The sequence below is a fragment of the Entelurus aequoreus genome, linkage group LG18, assembly GCF_033978785.1.
Source record: "Entelurus aequoreus isolate RoL-2023_Sb linkage group LG18, RoL_Eaeq_v1.1, whole genome shotgun sequence".
NCBI classification, from domain to species: domain Eukaryota; kingdom Metazoa; phylum Chordata; class Actinopteri; order Syngnathiformes; family Syngnathidae; genus Entelurus; species Entelurus aequoreus.
This window is the reverse complement of record NC_084748.1, coordinates 16412421-16438730: the sequence shown is the minus strand read 5'-3', so window position 1 is coordinate 16438730 and position 26310 is coordinate 16412421. Positions and strand designations below refer to the sequence as shown.

Below are 26310 nucleotides of genomic sequence, written 5' to 3'. Positions count from 1 at the left end.
AAAAAATTCATTTCAGTAGGCCTTTAAGGGGAACTAAATGTGATCACTGAAAGGGGTACAAATGATTTCCTAAGCAGGACCCCCACCCAGACATATCGTACAATACTAATCCATAGCTTATGAAAAACAAGATTTCTTTTATTTTCATTACAAGTGGGCCAAATCACTAATATTAGAAAATAATCTCATGAAAATGACTCTTGTCATTTGAGTGTTATTATAAAAGATTGGTTTGAGACAGGTGTGCTGCTGGTATTGCCACGTGTGATGTTGCTCACGTGTGCTCCACTGAATGCTCAGGGAGTTTTTGTGTTTGCTCAGACACATGAACAATTAGAGGGAACATTGGTAGCAGCACTACTAATTTGTTCTTTCATTTAAAAAGTTACCCGCGAGAGAATGAAGAGTGCTTGAAACTCCGCACGTTAACATCTCCGGCTGGTGCCACACCCAAAAAAATGCCGAAACAACCTGCACTGACAAATGAGCCTGACGTCTTCCATTTACAGATCAACACCATATGAAAAACATAGTCACAAACACAAGGAGATAACGTCCGCAGTAACTTATTACATAGCGAAGGACATGGCCCCATAAACATCATCTATGCAACATTTTGACCAGAGAACCACCATTACATGTTATGTAGACCACAAGGAAGTGTTTTCAATTTAGAAAAATAATAATAATATGACTCCTTTTAATGCGCCCTATTATATGCATCAAGTGTTCATTCAAGGCTAAGGCAAAATATTGAGATATATATCGTATATCGCGATATGGCCTAAGAATATCGAGATATTAATAAAAGCCAATATCGCCCAGCCCTAATTGGGCTTCTAATTTGCATAATTGGCAGGTGCCTGCAATTCTAATAGACATTGCGGGAGACAAAAAGTGAGCAAAAAAACATGAAACGCGAAACGTCGCGTCTGTTTGTGTGTTGTCTTGATTCACAAACAAGACGAGTTGCCTGCGAGAAGGAAAAAACGAATCAAGAAGGGACTGAATACTCGTTAAAAGTTGGCAGAGCGTTCTCTGGCAGACCACGTGCGCTTGAGGTGCGCTAAGACGCAGAGTTACGATGCCATATACTGTGTGGAGTTAGAACGACAAGCCACGGTCACAGTCACATTATAATGTCTTCATTAGCGAGACAGTGGAGGGGGTAGCCTTGGCAAACGCTAGGTGTCACAAACTGAGCATTGCTACAAATTAAAAATAATACAAATAAAAAAGAATAATAACCAGTTGGTTTGGTAATTGTTCCAGTTAGTTAGTTGGCATAATGACTAAAACAGGAATGGGCGGATTTCCATCAAACTTTCAGGAAATGTCCGAAATTGTACAAGTGAGTGAATTTTTGGCCTAATCCCAATCATTTCTACTACGTTACTTTACGTTTACGCTACAAGCTTCAACTTATGCTTTTGTATGCTAGCAGCTTTGCCTCCACTCACAGAGACAAAGACAGTGGATGCCTTACCGACTTCACTCAGGTTCTTTCATTCCGCTACGGATGACTCACAAAGTTATGGACACATTTTGATGAAACTTTTAGGAAATGTCAGAAATGGGATAAAATAAACAAATGATTACAATTTGGGGCTGATCCGGATCATTGTCTGGATTCAGGACTTTTTTAAAATTTACTATTGGGAGGTACGGCCTGGCGAAGGTCTGCACTCTCCGAGTCTTTTTTGTGTTTAATGTGTCGTGGTGGTTGCGGAAAGTTTGACCGGTAGTCCTCCAGGGTGGCTCATTTGTCATCGCTAATGGAATCTTGACATTCTCCTTTTTTGTCAACTAACAATAAATCTCTGGGAAAATTCACCGTCTAGAGCAGGGGTGCCCAAACTTTTTGCCTCCCAAGGCGAAAGTGAAAATGTGCCAATGGTCCCCGGGCCAAATAGCCATTTTTTTAGCACCATTAGTGAGGAATTGATCCTCATACTGGCAATAATTCATTATTAGGCAGTTGAGATTGTCACACAGTCCTGTCAGTTAGCATGCAACTCTGCATCTTTTATATACATTTTTTACCTCAAAACATTCAAAAAGGTCATTTTCTGCCGATTTTAGCAATTTCGAGGTGTTGTTCTGTAACCAGTTTGTCCTAGATATTTCATCCGATCGCTTTCAAATATTACCCAGACAGATCAGACAAGTGGAGAATGCTAAATTTTGAAGCATTTAGGTTTTCATTGTAGGATGTAGGCGTAGCATGGCGACAATGATTAACTTTCTCAGTAGAGCGTCAAAAGTCACAACTTTACCGTAGAACAAAGGTCTCAAATTCAAACACAACTAGTTAGCCTGAAAAAAATACTACCTATAGATTTTACAGTTAAAAAACAAACAAAAAACTGGCAGCTTGGTCAATTTTACCATAACATTTACAGTTGTAAACTTTACAGTACCACTGTTTGGACGTTAAAATTCTGGTTACTTGAGCTGCCTTTTTTTTTACTGTAAAATCTATGGGCAATTTTTTTTACTGTGCATTACTGTAAATCTGACAATTCTACAGTAAATTTGGGGCGACTAAGTTGCCATGTTTTTACAGTAAAATCTACCGATTTTCTTAAAGTGTAGCCTTGCGAACATGCCATAAGTGATTGTACAGCTTGAAAGAGGTCAGTATTAATATGTATTCAATTTGGTAGACACCCTTCGGCGGCCCCAACAAAACAAATTTGGCCCGCAGGCCCCATTTTGGGCATCCCTGGTGTAGAGAAAACTTCAGCATAGCTTGTTTCTTTTTGTATTTATTTATTTATTTATTTTTTTACAATTATGTTAAGTCTACCAACGGTTAGTTTCTTATTACATGACAGTATGACAGTCAAGTACTGTACTGTAGGTAATTAGGTGTGCCCCGATCTGATATTGATACCGGATATTGGTCTGATATTAGCAAAAAATAAGTAAGTGGTTATATGACCTTGCATGTAAAATGTCCGATATAAGCGCCTCGATACAAGCAAACCTTTAGCACAGCCATTTAGCATATAAATGCCTTCCAATAAGCACACAAAAGTTGGTCTTTTATTCTTAGTCAAGTCATTTAGAAAATGTAAACATGGTAGGCTATAGGCTACTAGGAGCTTGCAGCTACACAACAGCTAAGCACACAATAGCACACAAGCTAGAAATACATAATAAGCGTCCTGAATTGAACAATATTGCCGTCTAAAACAGCACATATGTCAATATAAGCCAAGTATCAATAAGTTATATTTGCATATTACTGTCTACAAGGCAGAAGCATATTAGAAAGCATCCAGTAACCACGTCATTCAACTTACTGTCATTAGTTTAACTCAATGAATTACTAATCAAAAACAATTACCACTTTACTTCAATTTAAAAACAGAAAATGTCCATTCCAATTATATAACAATAGATAGTTTAGTGTTTTTTAGACCTTCCATTGTTCTCTGTTTGACTCATCTCACTTGATCAAACTTTTTGTAACATTCCACACTACAAAATAATAAAAGTATGTATGATTCCTGCTGGTACTGCATTGGAAGTGAAGAAGCTGTATCAGGAAACCCTTCAAATGTGACTTAAAAACATTGCCTGTAAATTTATCGAAGGCCAAAGCTTGACCCCAAACAGATTATTTCTGTTTCCATTTATTCCTAAGGGGCGTGGATGTTTCTCAATCCCAACACATCGTGTTCAGCCTCAGATGATAAAAGTCACTGCTTTAGATTACTACCACAACATGATTCCTGTTCATAACGTGAGCGCAAGGATTGCCTGCGAAGCGGAAGGAACTCAAACGAGGACACGCTATGCTAATTACAAGGGTTTAGCTATCGTCCCTGATTGCTTTGCTTCGCTGAAGGGACGGTTTGAAGCCCTATTAGTTGTCCAAATTGCCTTCCTGCACTGAGCCGAATGCAAATGAGTTGAAAATTTGACGTTGGTGATCAGCTCATTAAGATGCAACAAAGACGTTATTGTCAGCATCACACGAGCCAGATGAGGAGAAAAATAAACATGCGCGCTTGAAAATTCACCCTGCTTTTTCCTATTTAAAGAAAAATACATTTAATTTCAACTTCTAGCTAATTACTGCCTTGTTTGACTGTATTCAATAATGTCTCCTATTTAACAATAGTGTCCTTTTTTTTCCTTTTTTTTGTACATTTTGGAGTAAACAAGACAATCAATTATTAACTTGAGAGAATGTCCTCCCGACTTCCTTTGAGGCTGCGGTCTGGGCACAAAACCCAACAGGGGGAAAAAATAAAAATAGATGAGAAAAAAGCTTGAACTCAAAGTAAAACAATGTGGGGAATAAGAGGCCTTCAGGGTGACGAATCACAGTCTCTTGCTTGCGCGAACACAAAACAAGTGCCATAAAACAGCAGATAAACATGGAAATATGAGCACAGAAGTCAGTAAATCTACTTTAATAGTGTCCTTTTGATGGTCAAAAGCCAGGTAGGGGTCGACCTGCGCGTCGATAGCCTCACTGGCCGCTCTTAAATCAATAGTCTGTGCTTCTCTGCAGGTTTACAGCTTCCATTTCACAGCATGAACCTGTTAGTCAGGTTCAAGGCGAACATTGAGTGCTGGCAGCTTGATCACAGCCTGACTTTTTTTACATCGCGGCGTGGCGCCCAAGTTCCCGACTGCTGTCATCAGCTTGATGTGGTGGGAAATGAATTAATCCGTTCCAGGGTCAAGCCGTGGCCATCACAAAACCTTTTATTAACGGTCCAGGCAGTGTTTTAAGTCACATTTTAACATGATTAACTCTCATGCAAGTGAAAAGGAGTACCGGCTGGGTTAGGTTGAGAACTCTTTTGACTTTAGAAAGTTAATGCCAGGTTTCGCCACAAGATGGTGCTGTGGTTACAGAAAAGTAACCACATTAAAGTAACAACAGTATCAACATTTTCTTCCCGTGCTTCTTTTGAAGCAGTGGCTCACCATATCCAGGAGATGGCGCTGTTTTGTGGGGGGGAAAGCAATGTTTATTACGTTTTCTCAGAATCAGTCTTGTAAAGCAGGGGTTCTCATCTTTTTTTTACTTGGGGGTTCAACTTTTCCAAGGACCCACTCAAATATTACCCCTGAATTAGTAATCTGACTCTTGATTTTTAATCAATGATTATCATCCTAGTCACGTCCATTGTGTCCTTGGGCAAGACACTTCACCCTTGCTCCTGATGGCTGCTGGTAGCGCCTTGCATGGCAGCTCCCGCCATCAGTGTGTGAATGTGTGTGTGAATGGGTGAATGTGGAAATACTGTCAAAGCGCTTTGTGTACCTTGAAGGTAGAAAAGCGCTGTACAAGTATAACCCATTTATCATTTATTTATATCTAACCTACTTACAACCTTGACAAATGATTTGAAACCATGTGTTAATCACAAAGATTATTATCCAGACTTTGGTCAGGCTGATACTGCAGAAGAAGCAACTCATAAAAACTGATGAAAAATAAATGTACATACAATTACGTGTGCTAAAATAAATGCATTCTAAATAAATGATACTAAATATGTTTGTGAACTAAACTATCAATGAAATTAAAGTGCAAATGAAAATACAGCTTTACTACTTAAATCATAATTTTTGCGCTTAAACTTCTCTGTGACTTAAGTTCCAGACTTCTTCTGTTTGATATTGTCATTACTGCCACAAGTGGTGGAGAAGTGTATTACACTCGAGTACAGCAATAACAGATTTTTTTGGCGACCCTCTAGAGCAGTGGTTCTCAACCTTTTTTCAGTGATGTACCCCCTGTGAACATGTTTTTAATTCAAGTACCCCCTAATCAGAACAAAGCATTTTTGGTTGAAAAAAAGAGATAAAGAAGTAAAATACAGCACTATGTCATCAGTTTCTGATTTATTAAATTGTATAACAGTGCAAAATATTGCTCATTTGTAGTGGTCTTTCTTGAACTATTTGCAAAAAAAGATATAAAAATAACTAAAAACTTGTTGAAAAATAAACAAGTGATTCAATTATAAATAAATATTTCTACACATAGAAGTAATCATCAACTTAATTAAGAACTCTTTGGGGATTGTAATAGATTTAATAGATTTCTTCACAAAAAAATAAATCTTTAACATCAATATTTATGGAACATGTCCACAAAAAATCTAGCTGTCAACACTGAATATTGCATTGTTGCATTTCTTTTCACAGTTCTTTTTGACAGACATTTTAGTGAGGGTCAAACCATCATGGCATGGGAGAAACTCTGGCTTTATGGTAATGAATGGACTAGCCTACTTGATTTGATGTTCAGTTTATGAACTTACATTCATATTTTGTTGAAGTATTATTCAATAAATATATTTATAAAGGATTTTTGAATTGTTGCTATTTTTAGAATATTAAAAAAAAATCTCACGTACCCCTTGGCATACCTTCAAGTATCCCCAGGGGTACGCGCATTTGAGAACCACTGCTCTAGAGCAGTGGTTCTTAACCTGGGTTCGATCGAACCTTAGGGGTTCGGTGAGTCGGCCTCAAGGGTTCGGCGGAGCCTCTGCCACGGAGGTAAAGAGACATCCGACTTATCGTGTAAATAAAAACTTCTCCCTATCAGCCTATTATGGATACCCCCAAACAATGTTCCCTCTAATTGTCCATCTGATTTGCAGGTTTTTTGATTTAATGATTGAAACTTTTACTAGCAGATTGCAAAGGAAGAGAATACACAGTACAGTTTACACAGTAGAGTACATATTCCGTACAATTGACCACTAAATGGTAACACCCCAATACGTTTTTCAACTTGTTTAAGTCGGGGTCCACGTTAATCAATTCATGGTAATGTGTGTAAGGTGTGTAATTTGTTGTGAGTTCATGCACTGTGTTGGTTTTGTTCTTTGAACAAGGTGATGTTCATGCACGGCTCATTTTGTGCACCAATAAAAAAACATACGACTTTTTCTTAAATTTGAAAAAAAAAATATATATATATTGTTCAAATGTGAGTGTGAATGTTGTCTATCTATCTGTGTTGGCCCTGTGATGAGGTGGCGACTTGTCCAGGGTGTACCCCGCCTTCCGCCCGATTGTAGCTGAGATAGGCTCCAGTGCCCCCCGAAACCCCGAAGGGAATAAGCGGTAGAAAATGGAAGGATGGATGGATGTTCACTAAAGAAGGGTTCGGTGAATGCGCATATGAAACTGGTGGGGTTTGGTACCTCCAAAAAGGTTAAGACCTTTTAGTAGCTGCGGACCGGTCAACGCTTGAAAATTTGTCCCACGGACCGGGGGACAAAACACATATTTGCAAGGCCATTTTCAAGAAGGATATTTAAAGAGAAACTACATCATGTGAGACCATCTCGGCCAACTCCGGAAGCTAGCTCAGCTGTCGGTGAAGTGTGAGTTCAGATATTTTTTTTCTTAATTTTTTCACGTTTAAAATGTTTTTTGCAATTTTAATTTTGACAGCACCACATAAGGTATGTTTTAATTGCTGTTGCGGGTTTATTGATTTTTAAATGCGCCAGAAAATAACCCGTTTTGTACAATGCCCAGTAGTGCGTAAATGTGTTCCTGTATAGTATTTCTCCAGCAATGGTCATGTGGGGACATAAATGATGGTATTTTGAGAGGTAATCATTGAAGTCGGACATCACTGAAGGTCTTTGTGGGAAACGCACGGCCCGCCACTGTATTATATTTAGAGATGTCCGATAATGGGTTTTTTGCCGATATCCGATATTCCGATATTGTCCAACTCTTAATTACAGATTCCAATATCAACCGATACCGATATATACAGTTGTGGAATTAACACATTAATATGCCTAATTTTGTTGTGATTGCCCGCTGGATGCATTAAACAATGTAACAAGGTTTTCCAAAATAAATCAACTAAAGTTATGAAAAAAAATGCCAACATGGCACTGCCATATTTATTATTGAAGTCACAAAGTGCATTATTTTTTTTTAACATGACTCAAAACAACAGCTTAAAATTTGGGACAGGGAGAGCATGAGGAGGTTGAGGTGGGCGGGGTTGGGAGGGGGGCGGGGTTGAGGTTTGGGGAGTAGCTGGGGTGTATATTGTAGCGTCCCGGAGGAGTTAGTGCTGCAAGGGGTTCGGGGTATTTGTTCTCTTGTGTTTATGTTGTGTTACGGTGCGGATGTTCTCCCGAAATGTGTTTGTCATTCTTGTTTGGTGTGGGTTCACAGTGTGGCGCATATTTGTAACACTGTTAAAGTTGTTTATACAGACACCCTCAGTGTGACCTGTATGGCTGTTGACCAAGTATGATTACATTCACTTGTATTCACTTAAATTTTACTTTTTGAAACCGATACCGATAACTTCCGACATTACATTTTAAAGCATTTATCGGCCGATTATATCGGCAGTCCGATATAATCGGACATCTCTAATTATATTACATGTGTATCTTGAAATCCAAGTTGCATAAAGATGTTAATTAGAGCAGTGTCAGCGGTTAAAAATGATACAAAAAAAAACCCTGCATAAATAAAAAGCTAAGTTTTATTCAAAACAATTTAAGTAGAAATACAGTTTTAATGGACCAGCATCATCGAATGCATCGCCCTCAGACATCACAAAGAGCAACAGGTGACGCTATAGTCCCCTACCAGTAAGGCCATTCAAGCCAATTAAGAAATGTCCAAGGACATAAATGGCAACTTAGACAAAAGGGAATAATAAGAAGACAAACCAAACACAAATGTTCCAAAAACTGCCAATTGAGGGAAATTAAAGCATAAAATATGTGCATTTTTCCCAAAAATTAATTTTTAAAGAAAAAAAGTATATATTATTAACCAAAGGTCAAAACCAGTTTATTTGGGCCAGATGTGTCTTTTAATGAGGCTGCTGAGATGAAGACAGACTAAGAGGGGCTGAGTAGCATACAAAATAAGATATACGAATAGGAAATAGTGTAGTAGTACAAAACGCTGCAAGCATCTTCGGTGAAACCAAAGTCTTTCCTCCTTAGGGCTCCACTAGGCTGCCATCCAGATGGTGAACGACACCAGCAGGGTGGACAAAACCGTCAACGGCGTCGCACAGCCCAAACACAGCAAGGCCGCCGCGCCGCACAACGCCGTCAAGTACGAGCTCATCCGGCTGCAAACGATCTTGCGAACTGTTGTGCAGAACTACAGAGAGGACACGTGGGGAGAAGAGTTTGTTAGTCAACCGTGTGAAGGGAGGAAGCTCCAGAGGGCGCCACTTGCCATATTTACAGACTCTTCTGCTTGTCACTGCAGAAGAGAGTTTGACTGACTGGCTTAAAAGTATTTAGACTAACAACTGTGATCCATGCAGGACCCGCCGATAATCTGTTTTTCACACCCGATGCTTGAAAACAACCCATGGCTTGACCTCGTGCTCCTGCTCTCGAGGCGCCATGCAGCGTGCGCTAGGCCGGCTCGCTCCTCCCCCTCCTAACACCCCACAGGTAGCTTGATACGGACTCTTAAGGCTGTGATTATTTAGCTTTTTTATGTTATTTCCTGTGTGTGCATGCACAACTTGTTCACAACGCGAACATCATCTCATCTGTTTTCGGATCAATTGAGAAAAAATTCAAGCCTTTTATTGAAAAAAAAAATGTTAATTGTAGTTAAAAATGATCAAAAATTTACAGTGAAGACTAAATTGCCTTTGATGTTTTTTATAAACGTATGTTTGGTTCACTAAAGACCTAAAATCCATCAGTGTTTACAAAAAAATATGTATTCGATAACGAACATTGAAACTGTCTTGTTTTCAAAAACACGTTCAATTGCTGAATACTTAAACTGATCACTAAAGATTTCAACTGTTTTTAAGGTTTATGTATACACGTTACGATCATTGAAAACTTCAATTGCTTTTTAATGTTTACGAAAACCCGTTCCGATTATTGAACACTTGAACCGCTCTTAATGTTTACGAAAATATGTTACGATCACTGAAGACTTAAACTGCTTTTAAGGTTTGATTAAACACATTATGGTCAATGAACACGTGAACTGATTTTAATGTGTATGAAAACACGTTATGATCATTGAACACTTAAACTGCTTTTATTGGTTCCGAAAAGTTGTTATGATCACTGAAAACTTAAACAGCTTTTAATGTTTACGTAAACACGTTGTGATCATTGTACAGAACATTTAAACTGTATTTAATATTTACGGAAACATTTTACAATCCTTAGAGACTTCAACTGCGATTAAGGCTTTTATCGTTTACAAAAAGACGTTACGATCACCAAAGACTTGAACTGCCTACAATGTTTACGTAAACACGTTACGATCATTGAACACCTAAACTGCTTTTAATGTTTACAAAAACAAGTTGTGATCCCTAAAGACTATATTGTCTGATGTTTTACCAGAAGACATACGTTAGGTTTGTTCCAATGTTTACAAAAACACGTTAGGTTTGTCGCACACTCTAAATTGTCTTCCATGTCTACAAAAAAAGTTTGTCAGGTTCACTGAAGACTTTGATGTTTACGCATGTTAGGTTTGTTGAAAACTATGAAACTTTCACAAAAAAAGTACACATAATCGTCAGCCAAAACATGTGTGTTACTTTTGTCAAAGTAACGTACAATAGATTTATTGACTCTAATTTGATTACAAAGAAGCACTCTAGGTTTGTCAAACACTTAATTTGTTAAAAATTTGCTGTTGCTGAAAATTGTCTTTGATGTTTAAGAAAATATGTATATTAGATTCAATGAACACTCTAATCCAGGTGTGTCCAAAGTGCGGCCCGGGGGAAACTTTTGACCCTGGGCTGGTTTTTTATTGACCTTTGATGGATTTAAAAAATGTTTTATAAATGTAATATCAATGAGGTATGTGCTGTCAAATAGTGTTTGTTTTTTTATTAATCACACTTGTAGTTTTGGATTATTGGGCGATTATTATTACAATTTGTATTACTTACTTGCATAGTTTCAATTAAAAACGACCCCAATAATTGGACACAAATGCCATTTTATTGTTGAATAGATTTGAAGGTAAACGAGCAATTGTGTGATTAATCTTTGTATAGGCATGATAATCCCATAAATCAACTTGTTATTTTTACACAAATTTTCACAGATTTTTTTTTGTCACCTACAACACAAAGCTAACGTTGACGTTTTTTTCAGATAGCTTAGCATATATTGACGTTTAATGTACAAAATACCAAAGAAGCCCCCAACATCATTCCATTTTTTCTGAAGGCGACCCTCGGTGGGAAAAGTTTGGACACGTCTGCTGTAATCTGTTTGCGAAAACACGTCCGCAAGGTTCATTGAACTCTAAATTTTCTCCGTCCAAGAGTCCTGAATAGTCAAAACCCTTACTGTTTGTTTTAAGATTGTAAAATTGACTTTGATTTTTCTAAAAAGGAAAAATAAGTTGATGGAAGACTTTATATATTGTTTACAAAAAGTTTACATTACGACCCTTAAATAGTTACAACACTGTATGTTAAGGTGGTCCAAAACTGAATGGTCTTCAGTGTTCACAAAAGGTTTGTTCATAGGGTTTGTTGAGGACTGCTACCACAGTATGTTTACAAAAGTATGTACGTTGGTTTCGTCAAAGACTGTCAGTTATCTTTGTTTACGCAAACTATTACACTGCAATGTGACGACTTGGCGGAAGTACTGTAGTAATAGAGGATGTGTGGTCTTGAAGTACCTGGTATGTCTGGTAGCTGATGGCCATTCCGTATCTGCAGTACATGACGAAGTGTTCACAGTTGTACCACAGCAAGCTGTAGGTGACTGAGCCCAGCAGCTTCTCCGCCCTCCTGGCCACCTCGTCCCCATCCAGTGGGGGCTGGCTGCACACAATGTCCATGTGGTTGATTAAGATCTCCGAGCCGTACGCAAAGTCCACCACCGAGTCCACCCTCACGCTGGCCACCTTGGCGATGACCCCCATCAAAAGCCGGTTGTTGGTGACCATCTTGGCTATGGCCGACTTGTTCCTGGAGATGACGGGCAGGATGTCCGGGATGAGGTGGGCCACGCGGTTGTCGCCCAAGTAGATGCCGAAGTGGGTGAACAAGGTGCGGGGAACCTCCAGCAGGTCTCCACGCTTGTAGAGGGAGAGGTCATACTTGGAGGAGTCCTCCGTTTCGGAGGTGCTGAAGAAAAAGTTGAGAAGCTGGAAGAGGAACATGATGCCCGGCGGTGTGCGGCGACCAGCTCGACACCTGAGCCTTTTATTTATGGGGCACGTGGGCGGGTGCCGGGGAAGTTAGTCGGCTTAGATTTATATTTTCCAACATCTCAGTATGACTCAAATAAAGGAGCTTTCTCTAAGAACTTTCCAGCGTATCTGGAATGCGAGATTCAGGCCTAATTTCCAAGGTATTAAGGTCAAGGGTCCTCATTAGGAGCGGCTGGAAAATCCTTATATTGCAAAAAGGTCAGAGATATTGAGCCATCAGATAAACTGCTTTTGTTGGGAGACTTCTAATGGTTATTCAGCACTTTGTAGTAATATTTGTGAGTGTTTCCAATTATTGAGGACAAGACAGACAGGTAAAAATAACATTTTTATTATTTACATCGCAATATTGTACACAACTAAAAAAATATCCACTATAATGCTGAAGAAATAAGCCAGTTATTGTCATTACAGCAAGAAATATCATTAGAAACTGTGTTAGATGATGCACTAACTTCAAGTTTAGACAAACTACAAGGCACATAGCAAACTATTAACATAGTAAGCGACATATTTTCAGTCAGGGTATTTTAAGTCATCCTGCCATCCACAGAGTGAAGGGAATAAGGATTGTGGGTAACGTCGTGGAAGGAGCCATGCCGAAAAAGACAATGGAGACGATGCCGAGCATTCCAGTGACCAAGATGCTGCGCTGGTCTCTGATGAGTGACTTCAGGTACTCGCAGAACTAGAAGGGGTGGAAATAGCAAGTTATTTATCACATAGCAATACCATGGCAACAAATACAACAATAGCATAGCATAGTTTTGGGACATTTTTACTTAAATTATTTCAAATCATATTGTTTACTGCAGGGATTCTCAAACTGTTGTGTAGGCTGGCTTCATCTGGTGGTATGCCAAAGAACCACTTAATTAAATATCAAACCAAGTGTTACTGTTCAAACTGAGTGTAATGTTACAGTGGCCAAAAATATTGTTAAATAAACCTCTGCCTTGTTTTTAATGAATACTTAGGCCTACTACGCTACTGTATTTTGGTCACTATGGTAGTATTTGGAGAGCCAAGTGTTGTCTGTGGTGGTATTTGAAAACAAACTAAAAAAAACTACAATAATGGGGGTTAGTCATCATATTAATGAAATAGTATTACAGTTAGAAAATCAGATTACTACAAGAATAAAGTAATGTTGGAAGCATACATTTTTTATTTTTGTAAATAAAACTGAAAAACTACAAATACTGTATATATAATATTTCAAGAAATACATTTGCTGGCATAAAGAGAAATTTGGAATGTTGCAAAAACTAAATCTGAATGTTGCGAACGTATATTTGCTGAATACGATTTTACGGTTAAAAGAAGTAAGTCATGATATTTAAAAAGGATGTCTGGATTTTTTGAGAGCAATGTCATTTTACAGGAAGAATGATGGAAGGTTGTTAAAAAGAAAGCATGTTGCAAGAATGAAGTTTTATTTTTTTCAGATTGATGTAATAATACAAGATTAAAGTCATTATTATGCACAAATAAAGAAGATAACTGGAACATCTCAAGGAGGAAATCATAAAAACGTATGATTAAAATAAAATCATAATACAGCAATAAAGTTTGAATGTTACTAGAATACAATTGTAATAATATTAATAGTACAAACATAAATGTATACCTGCTGAAAGTCCAGTGCTGCTGAGGTAACACTGTTCACGTTTTTGTGGGAAATTTGACATGATTATTTTTTACTTTATTTTTGCAATGTTACTTTTTCTCTCAAATATATACATTTCAGATACATTTGATATACTTTTATTATGTACATTACTACAACCCCTACATTTTTTTTGGAATCACTAGTCCTGGATGAAGTACATTCAGGTGTTTAATTTTCTACATGACACAAAACTATAGTCATTTCATGAAATGACAACTTCCTGGCTTTAAGAACCATTAAAATAACTACAGAATATGAATTGTGGTAGTCAGTAACAGTTTCTGTTTTAGATCAAGCAGAGTTAAAAAAAAAAAGGAAGTACTTAATTCTGAGTGAATATTATTGAATCATAATAAACAAACAAACCAACAAATCACTCCAACACACCACTAGTACTTTGTTGCACCACTTCTGGCTTTTATACCAGCTTGCAGTCTCTGAGGCATGGATTTAACAAGTGACAGAACTCTTTATCAGTCTTGCTCCAACTTGCTCTGATTGCTGTTGTCATGGATTATTGTCTTCAATTTCCACCACACATTTTACATTGGATTGAGATCAGGACTATTTGCAGGCCCTGGTATTGACCTTATGTATCTTTTTTCCAATGAATTTTTTTTACAGTTTGTGCTCTATGGGTAGATGTTTTATCACATAGAACATAATGTCATCATCCCCAAACATAATTTCCATTGATGGAATCAGAAAAGTGTCCAAAATGTCCAAGTAAACTGGTGCATTTATTAAAAAGTTAAATTACCAATGATTGTCACAGATACACTAGGTGTGGCGAAATTATTCTCTGCATTTGACCCATCACCCCTGATCTCATTGTAGACATGCAGCCCCATACCATCAATGACTGTAGAAATGTGCATGTTTTCTTCAGGCAGTTGTCTTCATAAATCTCATTGGAACGGCACCAAACATAAGTTCCAGCATCATCAACTTGCTCAACGCAGATTTGCGATTCATCACTGAATATGACTTTCATCCAGTCATCCATAGTCCACCATTGCTATGCCTTAACCCATTGGAACCTTGTTACTTATGTTTAGATGTTAATGATGGTTTTTGATGAGCTTTTCTGTATTTAAATCCCATCTACTTTAGGCACTTTCTTAAAGTTCAGTCACAGATGGTGACTCCAGTTTCCCATTTGTTCTTCATTTTCTGTTTTCAAGACATAATGCTTGAAGTTTTCTGTCTTGATGCTTTGATGTTTTCCTTGGTCAACCAGTATGCTTGCCTTTTACAACTTCCTTATGATGTTGTCCAGATTTTAGACACAACTGACAGTGAACAATCAACATCTTTTGCAACATTGTGTGATAAATTTACCTTCTTGAAGAAGTTTGATATTCCTCTCTTTTGTTTCAATTGATATCTCTCGTGTCGGAGCCATGATTCGTGTCAATCCACCTGGTACAACAGCTCTCCAAGGTGTGAACACTTCTTTTTAACTGAAGACTAATGAACAGATTTAATCTGTTGCAGGTGTTAGCTAAGAAATGAAAATGTACATGGTGATTGCATAATTTTAAACTCAGAATTAAGCGATTCCATAATTGTTTTACTCTGTTTGATCTAATAATGAAACTGTTACTGACTACAACAACGTATATTCTTGATTTATTTTAAGTGTTTCTTAAGGCCAGAAAGTTTCCATTTTAAATTATTTTAGTTTAGTGTAATGTCTGTTATCTGTTTGTTTTCTTCTTCAAAACTAAACAACTGAAAGAACATCCTCCAAATCTGCTGATTGCATCATCTTTGCCAGGGGTGAAGACTGTGGTTTCTGGTGTTAGCAAATGTTGTGTCCAATCAATTCAGTTTATTTCAATTTGTTGTCAACCTCTTTTTACGCTTGTGTATGACAGTTAAAAAAGGGTTTCGTGATGGCGACGGTTTGGCCCTGGAACAGATTATATCTGTTTCTATTGCTTTCTATTAGGGAACAAGGACAGAGTATTATTTGGATTAGTTTGTTTGACTAATCGAGTCAATCAGATAAAACACACGTTATTGGCTCAATGCGTATTTTACGAATAAAAAAAATTAAACAACATTTTTGCGTTTGCCATAACATTTTATTCATAATAAATGCACATCATCAACATTGAAAAAGGGTTGTAAGATAGGTCTGTGTACCTAATGTTGTGACCGGCGAGTGTACAGTCACATCCCTCTGAATGTCCAATCATGTCAGTTTTCATTTGTAGTATACATAGAGCGGGTAACTTCTTTTTACACTTGTGTATCAGAATTATAAATGTGATAAATGTTGCTTAAACATCGCATTTGTTTGTGCCGGTTTGTGCCATGAACATTTTTGTTTGTGCCGTTATTGATTTAAGTTATTCTAAATTATATTTTTTGACTAGTCAAATCAAATCAAACTTTATTAATAAATCACGTTTCATACTTAAAAGAAATGCAACACAAAGTGCTTTACAAACTCAAAAACAGTACCCCGATGACCCAGATCCCCCATTATTGCACACACACATAAAATCTTCCCAAACTTTTCCCATTTGGTTGTGCTACGTTGGTGCTTGTTTATGCTGCAATGTTTTGGTCTAACTATTATACTGAAGTTTTTATGTTATTAACTCTCCCCAAACTTGTTCCTAATGTTTGTGCTATACCTGTTATTGTAGGAGTGTAGGCAGAGAAACGACGGAGATTTATTCCTCTTTGGAGAGCCAAGTAACACTCCGTTTATTTTCAGAGAGAACAACACAACAACAACAAACCTGTCGCACCGGTAATTACGTCAGCACCACAGAGGTGTGTCTCAACACTTCAAAGTAAAAGCACCTTTGCACCTATGCAAGTAAACATGGGCTAGAACGCAGTGAATTATAACCGTAATAATTAATAAGTGTCCTGTGTGTGTATATCCACCACACACGTCCCCCCAGAATTCACAAGAACTGGCCCAGTGAAACGACCAGGGACCCGAATGACCCGCCCAAAGCAATTCCGAAGCTCCTGGGCAGGTGGAGGGGGGTGAAGCGGGAGGGTGACAGCCGGCTGCTGACGGCGAGCAGACGTCGTTTGGCAGTGTGGGGGTCGACCGCGACGTGGTGCCTGAGCCACCTCAACTGAACGGCCCAAATCCAGGTGGGCTGGCTTCAGCCGGTCCACTGAGACGCGATCCAGTCTGCCCCCAATGTCAATGACAAATGTCTTATCCCCAGCCTCCACAACCCGATAAGGACCGTCGTATGGTGGTTGCAAGGGCCCCCTATGGGCATCGTGGCGGATGAACACGTACCCCGCTGCTCGCAGGTCAGGGGGAATGTGCACCTGGGGCAAGCAGTGGTGCGAGGTCGGGACTGGTAGGAAGGTACGGGCAGTGTCCATGAGGCTACGCCGCTGGTCAGAAGCAGACCAGGGGACTGTAGTGCGGGGTATAAATTCACCTGGGACTCTGAGGGTCTGGCCATAAACTAACTCCGCTGAGGAAGACAGGAGGTCCTCCTTAGGCGCAGTTCTAATCCCCAGCATCACCCACGGGAGCTTGTCGACCCAGCCGTCGTCTGTGAGAGAAGCCTTAAGGGCGGCCTTCATGTCCCTGTGAAAACGTTCACACATGCCGTTTGCTTGAGGGTGGTATGCTGTAGTGCGGTGGAGTGAGACACCCAACTGACAGGCAACAGTATTCCAGAGCTCGGAAGTAAACTGGGGGCCACGATCAGACGAAAGGTCAGATGGGGCACCATACCGGGCGACCCAGGTACCAATGAAGGCCCGGGCCACATCAGCTGATGTCGTTGCCGACAGTGGGACAACCTCCGGCCAACGGGTGGTCCGGTCCACCATAGTCAGAAGGTGAGTAAATCCCCTGGAGGGAGGAAGGGGTCCCACCAGGTCAACGTTGACGTGGTCAAAACGCCTTTCGGGAACTGCAAACTGCTCCAACGGGGCCTTAACATGGCGATGGATCTTAGCGCGTTGGCATTCCACACAGGTCCTGACCCAGTCGCGAATGTCCTTCTTGAGGCCATGCCAGACAAACTTTGCTGCCACGAGACGCTGTGACGGCTTGCTGCCTGGGTGCGAGAGGCCATGTATGGCGTCGAAAACTTGCCGTCTCCAGACCTGCGGCACCACAGGACGGGGCAGGTCCAGAGATACGTCGCAGAGCAGCGTTGTGCCGGCATCGCCGAACGGGACGTCCGCCAACTGGAGGCCAGTGACCGCTGTTCTGTACGCCTGAATGTCGGGGTCCGAAACTTGGTCCACAGCCATTCGGGCATAGTCTATTCCAAGGTGGACAGCACCAATGACCACACGGGAGAAGCAGTCAGCCACGGGATTGTCTTTTCCTGACACATGTTTAATGTCAGTGGTAAATTCAGAAATAAAAGCTAGGTGGCGCTGTTGCCTGGCAGACCATGGTTCCGACACCTTGGCCATGGCGAAGGTCAAAGGCTTGTGATCCACAAAGGCAGTGAACGGACGGGCTTCCAGCAGGAAACGGAAATGACGGATGGCTAAATACAGGGCGAGGAGTTCACGGTCAAAAGTGCTATATTTCTGCTCACTGGACCTAAGTTGGCGGCTGAAAAAAGCGAGAGGTTGCCAAACACTATTGACCAACTGCTGGAGAACAGCACCAACAGCATAGTCTGAGGCGTCCGTGGTCAGAGCAACAGGGGCGTCAGGCACCGGGTGAGCCAGCATAGTTGCGTCCGCGAGTGCATCCTTTGTAGCAGAGAAAGCTGCCAACATGTCCGTGGACCAAGAAAGGGCATGCTTAGAAGTTTTTTTACCCTTGAGAGCGCTGTATAGGGGGCGCATAAGGTCGGCAGCCCGAGGCACAAAACGGTGGTAAAAATTGACCATGCCGCAGAACTCTTGTAGAGCCTTGACAGTGTGAGGCTGCGGAAGCCCCAACACTGCCTCCACCTTTGACGGCAGAGGAATCGCCCCTGCTGTAGTGATGTGGTGGCCCAGGAAATCCATGGAAGACAGTCCAAACTGGCATTTCGCTGGGTTGATGATCAAGCCGTGCTGCTGGAGACGACTAAAGAGAAGACGCAGGTGTGATAGGTGCTCTGCCTCAGACGTGCTGGCCACTAGGATATCGTCCAGGTAGACAAAAACGAATGACAAATCACGCAGCACCGTGTCCATCAATCGCTGAAAGGTCTGGGCAGCATTTTTTAGTCCGAATGGCATCCGTAGAAACTCAAAAAGCCCGAATGGGGTAATCACCGCTGTTTTGGGAATGTCCTGAGGCTGAACTGGTACCTGGTGATAGCCCCGGACGAGGTCCACTTTAGAAAAAATAGACGCACCCGCCAGGTGGGCAGAAAAGTCATGGATGTGTGGAATAGGGTACCGGTCCGGCGTAGTGAAAGCATTAAGGCGTCGGTAGTCGCCGCACGGGCGCCAACCACCATTGGGCTTTGGCACCAGGTGAAGGGGGGAGGCCCAGGGACTGTTCGACCGGCGGACGATGCCAAGGCGTTCCATGGCGTCGAACTCAGCTCTTGCGATACTGAGCTTGTGTGGGTCAAGGCGCCGGGCTTTGGCGTGCACAAGCGGGCCATTGGTGGAGATGTAGTGCAACACACCATGTTTGGCGGAGGCGGAGGAGAAGGTAGGTGCGGTGATGTCTGAGAACTCCTTGAGGAGGTGAGAAAAGTCATCAGCGGGCGAGAGGGCACTGGACAGCTTCGTCGGGGCAGTGTCACTGTGTTCACAGGGAAATGAGCCGAATGTTTCAGCATGGACGAGGCGGCGGTTCCTCACATCCACTAGAAGCTTGTTGGCAAACAAGAAATCAGCACCCAACAGGGGAGTGGACACCTTCGCTGACACAAAATCCCAGGTAAAACGCTGACCAGCAAAACTCACTGTCACAGTGCGTGTGCCAAAGGTGTGGATTGTGCTGCCATTTGCGGCCAGAAGGGGGGGGCCACACGGCCCTGCGCGAATGTCTGTGGCTGATGCTGGCAGCGCACTCATATGGGCACCTGTGTCACAAAGAAAGCGACGACCGGAGAGGGAGTCAGTAATAAACAGCAAGCCGCTGGTACGGCCGTCACCCACGGCTGCTAATAGGTGGCGGCCGGTGCGTTTCCCGACGCACTGAATGTACAGGGGGGTCTCCAGTAGATGCGCCTTCAGAGCGGCGTATTTGTTGCGTGCAGGAGGACGTTCTAGCAGACTCACCACTCTCCCCGCAGTCGAGCTTGTAAGGGACGCCACCACATGATAAAACTTTGTTTCGTCCGCCGTAATGTCTTTGATGGCGAATTGAGCCTCCGCCTGTGCGAACCACGCAGTTGCGTTCCCTTCCCAAAAGTCGGGCAACTTTAGTGTAGCAGACATGTTCAGTAAACTCTGGAAACGTCCAAGAGTAAAAAGGGGTCACCAATGTAGGAGTGTAGGCAGAGAAACGACGGAGATTTATTCCTCTTTGGAGAGCCAAGTAACACTCCGTTTATTTTCAGAGAGAACAACACAACAACAACAAACCTGTCGCACCGGTAATTACGTCAGCACCACAGAGGTGTGTCTCAACACTTCAAAGTAAAAGCACCTTTGCACCTATGCAAGTAAACATGGGCTAGAACGCAGTGAATTATAACCGTAATAATTAATAAGTGTCCTGTGTGTGTATATCCACCACATTATGTATAATATATTTATATTATTCACATGTGAATAATGCTGTATACCGTATTTTTCGGACTATAAGTCGCAGTTTTTTTAATAGTTTGGCCGGGGGTGCGACTTATACTCAGGAGCGACTTATGTGTGAAATTATTAACACATTACCGTAAAATATCAAATAATATTATTTAGCTCATTCACGTAAGAGACTAGACGTATAAGATTTCATGGGATTTAGCGATTAGGAGTGACAGATTGTTTGGTAAACGTATAGCATGTTCCAAATATTATAGTTATTTGAATGACTCTTACCATAATATGTTACGTTAACATACCAGGCACGTTCTCAGTTGGTTATTTATGCGTCGTACAACGTACACTTATTCAGCCTGTTGTTCACTATTCTTTACTTATTTTAAATTGCCTTTCAAATGTCTATTCTTGGTGTTGGGTTTTATCAAATAAATGTCCCCAAAAAATGCGACTTATACTCCAGTGCGACTTATATATGTTTTTTTCCTTCTTTATTATGCATTTTCGGCCGGTGCGACTTATACTCCGGAGCGACTTATACTCCGAAAAATACGGTAGTACTTATTGTCTATTGTGAGCGAACTGTGGTGCTGAATTTCCCCCAGGGATCAAAAAAGTACTTTCTATTCTATTCTATTATGGTTTGCGCTCCAGTTTTGTTTTGTTTATTTTAGTTTTTATGTTAACGTGTTATTATTCATAACAGCCCTTGCACTTTGTCAAAATCTCCCCAAACTTGTCCCATTTGTTTGTGCTACGTTTGTGCTGGTTTATGCTGCAATTTTTTTGGTCTAACTATCATACTGTAGTTTTTATGTTACTAACGTGTTATTATTCATAACCACCCCCTCACCTTGGCAAAATCTCCCCAAACTTGTCCCTCATGTTTGTGCTACACCTGTTATGATTTGCACTCCAGTTGTTTTTGTTGTTGTTTATTTTAGTTTTTATGTTAATGTGTTATTATTCATAACAAGGCTCCACCTTGTCAAAATCTCCCCAAACTTGTCCCTCACATTTGTGCTGCAATTTTTTTATGTGTAATTATAATAGTTGTTTTGTTATTAGATTGTTATTATTCACAACAGCCCTTGCACTTTGTCAAAATCTCCCCAAACTAGTCCCATTTGTTTGTGCTACGTTTGTGCTGGTTTATGCTGGATTTTTTTTGGTCTTACTATTATACTGTAGTTTTTATGTTTTTACGTGTTATTATTCATAACCATCCCCTCACCTTGGCAAAATCTCCCCAAACTTGTCCCTAATGTTTATGGTTTGCGCTCCAGCCTTTTTTTATTCTAGTTTTTATGTTATTAACGTGTTATTATTCATAACAGCCCCTACACTTTGTCAAAATCTCCCCAAATTTATCCCAAAGGTTTTTGCTACGTTTGTGCTAGAAAAATGTCAATAAAATCTATAGTTTTTATGCTATTAACAAGGTATTATTTAGAACCAGCTCCATAACATAAAAACTATAACAGTTAGACAAATAAATGCAGCACCAACGTCTGGGACCAGTTGGGGAGAATTTGACACGTTGATAACATAACCAAAAAAATGATAGTAGTTAGACAAAAACGTTAGGGACATGTCTGGAGAGATTTTGACGAAGTGCTGCAGGATTGGTTATGAGTAATAACACATTAATAACATAAAAATATAATAGACAAAAAAAGTAGCACAAATGAATGGGACAAGTTTGGGGAGGTTTTGACAAGGTGGTTATGAATAATAACACATTAATAACATTACAACTATAATAGTTAACCTAAAAATCTTTGTAGTGCAAACCAATGGAACAAGTTATAGAGGAGATTCTGGGGGGCTGGATGACGTCACTAGTCAGAAAATTTATTTTCGTATAACTTAAAAACCGTCACGGCACAAACCAAAATGTTTACGGCACACACGAATAGCAGTATTATTTTAATATTTGCAATTATAACCCAGCGGGTACAAGACATTGATACAATGTTGATTATACATATGTTTTTAACAACTGACTTCTAAACAATGTTGCAAAATAGTTGTATTTGTAAATTTAGACAACGTTGATGTCTAAAGTTGGATCCACCTTGTTGGTTGGAAAATTGACCAAATGTCAATGGTCAAATCAATGTCAGAACCCAACATTGATTAAACATTGCCAAAAAGCAAGTTGTTCCAACGTCAATACCTAATTCAACAAGTTCTCAACATTGTTTTGATGTCTTGTGCCTGCTGGGAAGGAAGGGCAACCTGCTCAGTGGCCTTGTGGTTAGAGTGTCCACCCTGAGATCGGTAGGTCGTGATTTCAAACCCCGGCCGAGTCATACCAAAGACTAGGGATGTCCGATTATAACGGACTGCCGATATTATCGGCCGATAAATGCTTTAAAAGGTAATATCGGAAATGATCTGTATCAGTTTCAAAAAGTAAAATGTACGACTTTTTAAAACACCTTTGTGTACACGGACGTAGGGAGAAGTACAGCGCGCCAATAAACCTTAAAGGCACTACCTTTGCGTGCCGGCCCAGTCACATAATATCTACGGCTTTTCACACACACAAGTGAATCCAAAGCATACTTGGTCAACAGCCATACAGGTCACACTGAGGGTGGCCGTATAAACAACTTTAACACTGTTACAAATATGCGCCACACTGTGAACCCACACCAAACAAGAATGACAAACACATTTCGGGAGAACATCCGCACCGTAACACAACATAAACACAACAGAACAAATACCCAGAACCCCTTGCAGCACTAACTCTTCCGGGACGCTACAATATACACCCCCCCCCCCCGCCCCCACACACAACCTCAACCCCGCCCACCTCAACCTCCTCATGCTCTCTCAGGGAGAGCATGTCCCAAATTCCAAGCTGCTGTTTTGAGGCATGTTAAAAAAAAATAATGCACTTTGTGACTTCAATAATAAACATGGCAGTGCCATGTTGGCATTTTTTTCCATAGCTTGAGTTGATTTATTTTGGAAAACCTGGTTACATTGTTTAATGCATCCAGCGGGGCATCACAACAAAATTTCGGCATAATAATGTGTTAATTCCACGACTGTATATATCGGTATCGGTTGATATCGTAATCGTAATTAAGAGTTGGAAAATATCGTAATATCGGATATCGGCAAAAAAGCCATTATCGGACATCTCTAGCAGAGACCTTAAGAGAAAAGCAAGAACCCTATCATATTTGACAACTATCAGAGACAAAATAACAGATGTCAAGAGAAAAGCAAAAACCCTATCAATTGTGACAGCTGTCGGACGTGGTACAGCAGAGACGTTGATAGAAAAATAAGAACCCTGTCAATTTTGACAGACACGGATTGGCATAGTAATGTGTTAATTCCACGACTGTATATATCGGTATCGGTTGATATCGGAATCGGTAATTAAGAGTCGGACAATATCGGATATCGGCAAAAAAGCCATTATCGGACATCTCCACCAAAGACTATAAAAATGGCACCCATTACCTCCCTGCTTGGCACTCAGCATCAAGGGTTGGAATTGGGGGTTAAATCACCAAAAATGATTCCCGGGCGCGGCCACCGCTGCTGCTCACTGCTCCCCTCACCTCCCAGGGGTTGAGGGTGATGGGTCAAATGCAGAGGATAATCTCACCAAACCTAGTGTGAGTGTATGTGACAATCATTGGTACTCTAACTTTTGTGGCTTGTGCAGCCCTTTGAGACACTTGTGATTGAGGGCTATATAAATACGCTTTGATTGACTGATTGAACTTAGGTGTGCCTAATGTTGTGACCGTACCTGCTCGGTTTGCCTGCTGGCCGCGCTTGCGTATCTGCAGTGGGTGACAAAGTGCTCACAGTTGTTCCACAGCAGACTGTAGGGCACGCTGCCCACCAGAGCCTCCGCCCTGCGAGCCACCTCCTCCCCGGGCAGCGCCTTCGCCGCGGCGCCGCCGTCCATGCGGTTCACCAGGATTCGCGAGCCGTACGCGAAGTCCTCCAGCGTGTCCACTCGCACCGAGGCGCACTTGTACACGCAGCCCACGATCAGCCGCTTGTTGGTCACCACGGAGCGGAGCAGCCGGCGGTCGTGGGTGAGCATGGGGAGGATATCCGGGATGAGGTGCGCCACCTTGTTGTCGCCCAGGTAGATGCCGAAGTGCGTGAAGAGGGTCCTGGGCACCTCCAGCAGGTCCCCCCTGCGCAGCGGGGGTCCACGCTGCGTGGGTCTGTCGGGCCCCTGCACGGACGTGGCCGCGAAGAAGACTTTGAGGTTGCAGAGGAGGGAGAGCTTCTCCACCAGGAACGTGAACAAGTTGATCATCTTGACGCTCTCTCATGTTGGATCTGATCTGCCCTTTTTTAATAGGGACGACACTGAGAACCCACCCACACCCACACCCACTCAGCCTCCTCAACACACGCGTGGTCCCTCACACGTGCCTGCATCCCCCCCGCCCCCTTCTCCAATAAACACACACACAGAGGGTCTTTTGGCGCCAACACATATTGCACTAATTAGGGTCAGCACTGTAGCATTAGCGACACATGCACGCTAACAAGCTTCAAGCATAAAGTCACGTTTGTTTGTTTTTCTTGCAAAAAAAAAAAAAAAATGAAGTTTGCCTTTCAAAAGTGTAAAGGCCACAAAAATGCTTCGACAACAAGAGCTTATATTCCGCCAACACATGCTGCTATTGTTGTGTTGCCAAACACAGACACAGTGGGGGGAAATACTTGTTCTCCAAGTTAGTTTGTGCAGATGTGGATGGAGTTTATTTGTTGGTCACTGCACATCCGGACGAGAAAAATATGCAGTTTTATACTTCTTTGGTAATTGATGATGCAAACCCAGAAAAGGTCTTTTGCAGTTGTTGGTTGGTTGGTGTTGTTCGAGAACACAGGTGTCAAACTCAAGGCCCGGGCCGGGGGCCACCAATGCCTGGAAATAAAATCCGTCGATTAAGTACCTTTATATTTTCTTACTAAATGTATTCATTTTAACCATGAAAGAAAAAAAATATATGTACTGCGTGAAATTGCATACCTTTTTAAACTTTATAGTATCCAATATTGCAACAAATATTATATGAACATACTTTCTAAAAAAATAATTTTAAGGTCAAATGTATGGTATTTTTTACAGCATATTACTGTAAATTGAAGAAACTACCACTGTTTTTTATAAATTCTGTCAGCTGCCTGTATTACACCCAAAAATCTATGTTTGTTGTTTATACAGTGTATTACTGTAAATGGAAAAACTTTACCATATATATATATATATATATATATATATATATATATATATATATATATATATATATATATATATATATATATATATATATATATATATATATATATATATATACACACACACACACACATTTATGCACATACACGTATGTACATGTGTGTGTATATTAGGGTTGTATGGTTGTCTCCATACCAATATGTTGGTACCGGATAAAGTTAGTTTATCTGTTAGTAAGCATGTTAGTTAATTGGCTGTTTGCTGCAGAATCAAGTGAAGCCAGGGGCTTTTGTTTTGTTGTCAGGGTATTCTCAGGGCTTAAAAAAAGTCTAAGCGTGTGCATGCATGTATATATGTATGTATATATACAGTGTATACAGTATGTATATGTATACATATATATGTATGTATGTATATATATGTGTGTGTATGTATATATATATATGTATATATATATATTATATACAGTATATGTGTGTGTATATGTACGTATATGTATATACTGTCAAAGGATTTTTTT

At 40.7% G+C, this 26310-nt stretch overlaps 2 protein-coding genes across 2 annotated transcripts; both read right to left on the bottom strand.

Moving 5' to 3' along the window:
• Window positions 1-5421: 5421 nt before the first annotated feature.
• Window positions 5422-12172, bottom strand: si:dkey-30k22.5 (lecithin retinol acyltransferase family protein). Its single transcript, XM_062026636.1, has 2 exons — window positions 11677-12172; window positions 5422-9144 (listed from the first exon to the last, which is right to left on the bottom strand). The coding sequence occupies exons 1-2, from the start codon at window positions 12160-12162 to the stop codon at window positions 8989-8991; spliced, it is 642 nt and encodes a 213-aa protein (XP_061882620.1). The 5' UTR covers window positions 12163-12172; the 3' UTR covers window positions 5422-8988.
• Window positions 12173-12558: 386 nt separating this feature from the next.
• On the bottom strand, window positions 12559-24897 carry lrata (lecithin retinol acyltransferase a). Its single transcript, XM_062026635.1, has 2 exons — window positions 24333-24897; window positions 12559-12901 (listed from the first exon to the last, which is right to left on the bottom strand). Exons 1-2 carry the CDS (start codon window positions 24855-24857, stop codon window positions 12749-12751), a joined length of 678 nt encoding a protein of 225 aa, XP_061882619.1. The 5' UTR covers window positions 24858-24897; the 3' UTR covers window positions 12559-12748.
• Window positions 24898-26310: the final 1413 nt, after the last annotated feature.

Coding starts and splice junctions, on each gene's coding strand:
- lrata (XM_062026635.1), bottom strand. CDS start 24,857: ATGATCAACTTGTTCACGTTCCTGGTGGAGAAGCTCTCCCTCCTCTGC. Junction 12,902..24,332: donor CCAGCAGGCAAACCGAGCAG/GTACGGTCACAA, acceptor CACCCCTTCTAG/TTCTGCGAGTACCTGAAGTC.
- si:dkey-30k22.5 (XM_062026636.1), bottom strand. CDS start 12,162: ATGTTCCTCTTCCAGCTTCTCAACTTTTTCTTCAGCACCTCCGAAACG. Junction 9,145..11,676: donor TCAGCTACCAGACATACCAG/GTACTTCAAGAC, acceptor TCCTCTCTGTAG/TTCTGCACAACAGTTCGCAA.